Source organism: Cladophialophora carrionii, assembly GCF_000365165.1.
Source record: "Cladophialophora carrionii CBS 160.54 unplaced genomic scaffold supercont1.6, whole genome shotgun sequence".
Lineage (NCBI taxonomy): Eukaryota > Fungi > Ascomycota > Eurotiomycetes > Chaetothyriales > Herpotrichiellaceae > Cladophialophora > Cladophialophora carrionii.
In genome coordinates, this window is record NW_008481831.1 from 1,085,559 (window position 1) to 1,091,558 (window position 6,000).

At 55.7% G+C, this 6,000-nt stretch overlaps 4 protein-coding genes across 4 annotated transcripts; 3 read left to right on the forward strand and 1 right to left on the reverse strand.

Annotated features, from left to right (window-relative positions):
* Positions 1–355: 355 nt before the first annotated feature.
* G647_07348 (uncharacterized protein) lies at positions 356–1,745 on the reverse strand (the record flags this gene model as incomplete). Its single annotated transcript, XM_008731664.1, has 2 exons — positions 356–1,483; positions 1,536–1,745. The coding sequence occupies 2 exons, from the start codon at positions 1,743–1,745 to the stop codon at positions 356–358; spliced, it is 1,338 nt and encodes a 445-aa protein (XP_008729886.1).
* Positions 1,746–2,409: 664 nt separating this feature from the next.
* On the forward strand, positions 2,410–3,460 carry G647_07349 (uncharacterized protein; the record flags this gene model as incomplete). Its single annotated transcript, XM_008731665.1, has 5 exons — positions 2,410–2,454; positions 2,500–2,524; positions 2,592–2,689; positions 2,741–2,776; positions 2,825–3,460. The coding sequence occupies 5 exons, from the start codon at positions 2,410–2,412 to the stop codon at positions 3,458–3,460; spliced, it is 840 nt and encodes a 279-aa protein (XP_008729887.1).
* Positions 3,461–3,786: 326 nt separating this feature from the next.
* G647_07350 (uncharacterized protein) lies at positions 3,787–4,431 on the forward strand (the record flags this gene model as incomplete). Its single annotated transcript, XM_008731666.1, has 1 exon — positions 3,787–4,431. The coding sequence occupies one exon, from the start codon at positions 3,787–3,789 to the stop codon at positions 4,429–4,431; it is 645 nt and encodes a 214-aa protein (XP_008729888.1).
* A 412-nt stretch (positions 4,432–4,843) lies between these two features.
* G647_07351 (pyrroline-5-carboxylate reductase) lies at positions 4,844–5,856 on the forward strand (the record flags this gene model as incomplete). The annotated part of the gene is made up of 2 exons (XM_008731667.1): positions 4,844–4,904; positions 4,973–5,856. The coding sequence occupies 2 exons, from the start codon at positions 4,844–4,846 to the stop codon at positions 5,854–5,856; spliced, it is 945 nt and encodes a 314-aa protein (XP_008729889.1).
* Positions 5,857–6,000: the final 144 nt, after the last annotated feature.

The window sequence follows — 6,000 nt, forward strand, 5'->3', positions numbered from 1 at the left end:
CTGACAACAGGGCTCGCCGAGGGGTATTGTTGTCTATTTCCCATATCGGCTCCTACCAATAGGTCGTGCCGGGAGGCAAGCCGAGGAGTCTTCTCTCGCCTATCTATCAGGGAGAGTCTCAGGTCCTGCGCAATGTGATCATCGACACGTTACCTACACCGAACCCACGGATGGACCAAGCTCATCTAGCGTGCCTCTCCGCATCAATGCCTGCTCGCTGCTACATTGCTTGACCAGTGTGATTTAGACACAACAGGCGGGAGAACCTCCACATGAGGAGCAGAGCACATCCGCTGGAAAAGGGAAGTAAATCCGCACAGCATTCACAAGCTAGCTTCTATCGAGAACCCCGGGCTCACAAGCGCGCTCTCACGGCTCTATCCTGCTCGTCGATAACGTCCCTGATCTCCCTCGTCGTACCGATCCTCCAACTCACGTCATCGCCCCATTCCTTGCCTCCCTTTCCCTCAGGACTCCCTCTCCACTGCCACCGAGACTGGGCTTGCCTTCCGTCCTCCAGCAGCCTCACCACCCATTCTCCCACAATCGGCATCATTTTGAACCCGTGCCCAGAGTCTCCAGATAGCACGATCAACGAGTCTCCTGTGTTCGGAACGATATCGACTGTGTAATCCGAGTCGGCCGTATCAGCGAACCAGCACATTCTCTGGTCCACGAACGGACGATCCGCCAACCATGGTAGAGTCTCCCTCAGCAACTGTCGCAGCTTCTTCTCATCACTCGCGGGGATATGGTCTCTCGGGGCTGGGACCGATTGCCTAGGAGGTATCGAAACCCGCATCCTCTTGTCCGTATTCACGTACCCGGCACCTAAAGGACACAGTTTCAAGAGCCGTGTCGCCGGATCGGGCTCGAAGAAAAATCCCAGGTCTCGGACATTGAGAACAGGGATGCCCCGGAGGTAGTCGCATTCTCGCTCGCTAAGTTGAACGTGAGCTACCGACCAGGACTTCGCAACGACGTAAGCACCGATATCCGGAATGAGCGTTGCCGCCCAAGCGCCCAGGCAGACGACTGTGCGACGAGAGTCGTAGCGCTGTCCGCTTGCGACTTGGAACCCCGTGCATCGCCGCTCAGGAGAGCGGGGGTCGTCGTCGCTGTAAAGGAGTTTCACGGCTTTACCGTCTTTGGGGCCCAGGACAAATTTGACGCCTCTGCCGACCAAATGTCGGTGGATATCGGCCATTGCGTTGGACGAATGTGCATAGCCTGCCAGTCTATTGTGGTATCCTCGGAAGCCGGTCAATGGGCCGCTGAACTGCCAATATATGTCCTTGAATGCTTGTGGGTGGTCTAGCGGCGTGATCCCCTCGGCGAAGACAGGATGGTCCTTCACTGACAAAAGCGCTGCCTGCAGGTGCTTTACTGCTTTTGCGGGTGCCGCGCTGGACGTGGCGAGCACGTAGCCGACTTGATGGAAATTGGCCCCCCAGAGAGGCGTCTTCCAGCGGTTGATAGCTTTCTGGAATTCAAAATCAGTCTCGATGCTAGAACTCGTCTTTCTAGACACTTACAAGCGCCAATTCAGTGTAAAATTCGTCTTCGTACTCGGCTCGCACGATCTTGTTCAAGTCATAAGCCGCTGAATAGGGGGACGGAATCTCTGATGCCCGATCGAAGACTGTGATGTTTTTGTACCCAGCCTCGACGAGATGGAAGGCCGTCGATAAGCCCCAGGCGCCGGCCCCCAAGATAGTGATAGGTTCTGATTTGTCTATCGGCATCTTATCGTGCTGAAACGTATTTCTGGGGCCCTAACTTTGAGGTGAATCTTGTTGATGTGCAGAAGCGACGCTTTGTACTTATGAATCCTGCGACAATCCAAAGTCGTTAATTAGGTACTTCAATAATGCCAGGGCAATAGGATAGTCACAACAAATGTAAGCAAATCATATCACTATGTGTGACTGGTAACACCAAATCCGGTATCTGGTTTCTGGACCGCCACAGGGATAGGCCGACACTTGAGAACCCCGGCTATTCAAGGATCGGGTAGCATCCCGGTGGCACAGATGAGGGTCAACCGAGAGCACTCTCATCGGGCAAACCCCGACGGATGAACAGTTATCTCAGGTTCTCGAAATGGGAGGGGTTCGGCTCAGCATACCATCTGTCTCGAAGTCCAGAAGACACCAGTGCGCAGGCTGCCGTGGAACGGCCATCTATAGTTGCGCTTGAAACACGGAAAATTGAGGACACATGTTGACTTGATGAACTTCCTGGTGCAACAGGGACATAACCATTTGTCAAGCCAGAGTACCATACTATGATATTCTACTCAAGCGTGCAAGGCTCCTCCTGACCACGTCTTTGATCACGAACAAGCACAACTTAGCGGTATGGTGGCTTCATCTTCGCCTACAAATCTAGGGGGCGCTCCAGCAACAAATGCCGTGGCAGGTGCCGCTGGAGGAGTCGTGTCTGTCCTTCTCGGTGAGCATTATTCCAGTATGGTATGGGCAAATCTCCACCTGACAGAGGAACCGCCTAGGCCAGCCTTTTGGTGAGTTGTCGCTACTGAGAAGGCAATGATGCCTGACCCGGCTGATACTGCTGCTCACCAAATGCAGACCTGATCAAAGTGAGGCTCCAGGTTCATAATTCGAGCAACGCACTTCGGGTGGTTTCCGATATCTTCCGGAATGAAGGGCCGTTGGCCTTCTACAAGGTGAGCGAGCCGCTTGCGTGCCCTACACGACACATATCTGACTACAACCAGGGAGCCTTGTTACCTTTCTTGGGGGTGGGAGCAGCGGTAAGCTTGGCCGAAGTTCGTACATGCGCAATACTCACGACGAGACAGGTAAGCATACAGTTTTCTGTGTTTCACAGCGCAAAGCACGCTCTTGAACGTCTCAAAGACCAATCCTCCCATTCAAATGGACGGAAACTTTCCAACCTGGACTTTTACTTGGCTGGCGGAGCTGCGGGCCTCGCAAACAGCATTGTATCAGGTCCTGTAGAGCATATCCGGATCCGCCTTCAGATGCAACCCGCCGGCACCAGGAGACTGTACTTCGGGCCGTGGGATTGTATGAGGAAGATATCTGGCGCGGCTGGGATCAAGGGAGTATTCAAAGGCCAGAACATTGCCGTGCTGCGTGAGTTTCAAGCCTACGGTTGCTACTTTGTGGCGTTCGAGGCTTGCATACAGATGATGGCCGATGCAAGAGAGAAAAGGCGTGAGGATCTGCCGACCTGGTCAGTCGCGTCTTGCGGTGCGTTGGCCGGTGTGGCGTTCTGGTTTGGAAGCTATCCGCTCGATGTGATCAAGACGAAATTACAGAACGACGGAATCGGCCCAGATCGACAGTACAAGAGTGCTTGGACAGCGACGGTGCAGACCTGGAAGGGTGGGAAGTTCCCTGCGTTCTTCCGGGGGCTTGGTCCTACTTTGCTAAGGACCGTGTTATCATCCTCTGGGACATTCGCCGTGTAAGTCGATCATTCTGTGCCTTGATGGGAGACTCATCGTGGACACAGGGTCGAGAATGTCAGGCGCTTTCTGGGCTGAGATCGCCACATATCGCGTATAACAGTCACACGAATGCTGCTCGTATCCCAGTTACCGATCCGAGGCGATTCCGTGCCCGGCTGCCCGGCATCCCATCCGTCGCTTCTGTCCCACGCCCTTCAGTTGATCACTCCGCCCACCCACTGATAAATTTCCATTCCCCACGGGGTATCACATCGAGGTCCAAAACCGCTTTTGGCTGCTAACACGGGTATCCTGCGAGGCTGCACGACATAGCTCAGACTCACACAATGGTTGTGGTCAAAAAGTACCACCTACCACCCACTGGTCTCATTCCCAATTCACCACGTCCTCTGCTCCACTACCCGGGCATTCTCTCCGCGTCAGAGAGTATCACCACTGAAGCTTACGACTCGTTTACCGACAACGGGTGGCAAGTCCAATGGATCTTCCGCTACGGCCAAACCCAAGCATCACACTACCACTCGGCAACCCACGAGTGCATGGCCGTGCTCTCCGGCACTGCGACGATCCGATTCGGTGTGGCCGACACGGCCTCTGACCTGGAAGAAAGTACTCATGGGTCAGGCCAAGAGGGTGGCGGCATCGAAATCGAAGCCCGGGCGGGCGACGTCTTCATCATCCCGGCCGGTGTGGCGCACAAAACGTTCGACACCCAGCCGTCTGCAGAATTCAAGCTCCTCACGCCAGGTAACGGCCATGATATTCCAGCGTCAGACGTGAGAGGCGCTCTGGAGAAACTGGAACCCTCCGGCTTTACGATGCTAGGGGCGTACCCTGTCGGAGGACAATGGGACTTTGCCACGGGTGGAGAGAATGCAGGCAATTACGCGCAGGTCTGGGAGGTGTCGAGACCAGAGAATGATCCTGTGTTAGGAAAGGACAAGAGTGGTCTAGTTGGACAGTGGGAATGAGGGCAGCGTGAGGCTTGTGGAGTGATGCCAACCGAGCAGCACTGTGGTAGTGGTCGATAGTATAGTACGTATCAGAGCTTGTATGAACATGAATACCGTACCTCTCTCTTCATTCCCAAGATCCTTGCTCCTGAAAGGTCGTTCGAGAAGCCACTGTACTCCGTGCGCAAGATAGACTAGTGCCTCTGGCCGGGCATCATACCGGGATCATACCCGGTCTGGTCCGGAGGTGGACGTCTATCCGGTCGGCACTCCCGTCACAGTAGGTATCCATGTCTCCTTTCCCAGCAACCTCGCTCAAGAGCACGTCGTTCCGAGCAGATCGATAAGCAACGCAATAACTTGAACTATTCAAAGCCGTTCGACCCTATCGACTCATTTCCATAGAGACTCACCCCAGCAGACAGTCGCCATGAGTCCCAGGGAAAACCCATCAGAGCCCGGAACCCTCCGCATCGCCATCCTCGGCTGTGGTACGTTACACTTGCGCCCCTTTCACGTCTCAACTGCTACCTAGGGAACTAACATACTGCACCATTAGGCTTCATAGGCACGGCCGTCCTATCCGGCATCCTCAAGGACATCGACACCACCACTCATAATCTCAAATTCTCACTCAGCGCCGCCTCTCAAACGACCCTCGACAGACTCCGCCACAAGTTCGCCTCCCAGAGATATAGAGACCACGTCGACGTCATCACGGCCGACAATGCAACCGCAGCCCGTGACGCCGACGTGGTCATCCTCGCGTTCCAGCCCCATCAACTCGCGCAGGTACTAAGCGACACTGTGCTGGTCGAGATCCTGCGCCCAAAACTGATCATCTCCCTCCTGGCGGGGGTATCCTGTCGGGAGATCCTCGACAAGCTTTCACCGGGCGGGCTTGGTGTGAGCGATGGGTCAAAAGCCGAGTCTGAGACCTCCTCCGCTCAAACCGGTCAACCCGCACCGCCACGCATCGCCCGCGCAATCCCCAGCATCGGCGCGCAGATCAAGGAGTCCGCGACCCTCCTGGCAGGGGACACGGATCTGAGTGGCCCCGACCAAGGACTGGTCACATGGCTGTTTGGTCTGGTGGGTGCCATGCACGTGGTGCCCGAGCGGCTCCTCAACGCGGTCACGGCGATCAGTGCGGCGACGCACGCTCTGGCGGTGGTGGCGGTGGATGCGATTGTCGATGGCGGCGTCGTCTCGGGTGTGTCCCGGCCCGTGGCGATGGCTGTGGCGACGCAATGTTTGCGGAGCGCGTCGACGCTGGTGCGGGGCGGCGACGAGGACGGCATGACGATTGAAGGGTTGAAGGAGGCCATGTCGATTCCTAGGGGGATTACTATCAATGCCCTGTTGGAACTGGAGAGGGGGAGGGTCAGGGCTGGGATCTCGGACGCGGTGAGGTATGCTGTTGGGTATGCAGAGGGGATGTAGATGGACAGTCAGTAGACTATAGACGATAGACACCGGGTACTGGGTACTGGGTACAGGATGCTAGGTACAGGATGCTAGGTACAGGATGCTAGGTACAGGATGCTAGGTACAGGATGCTAGGTACAGGATGCTAGGTACAGGATG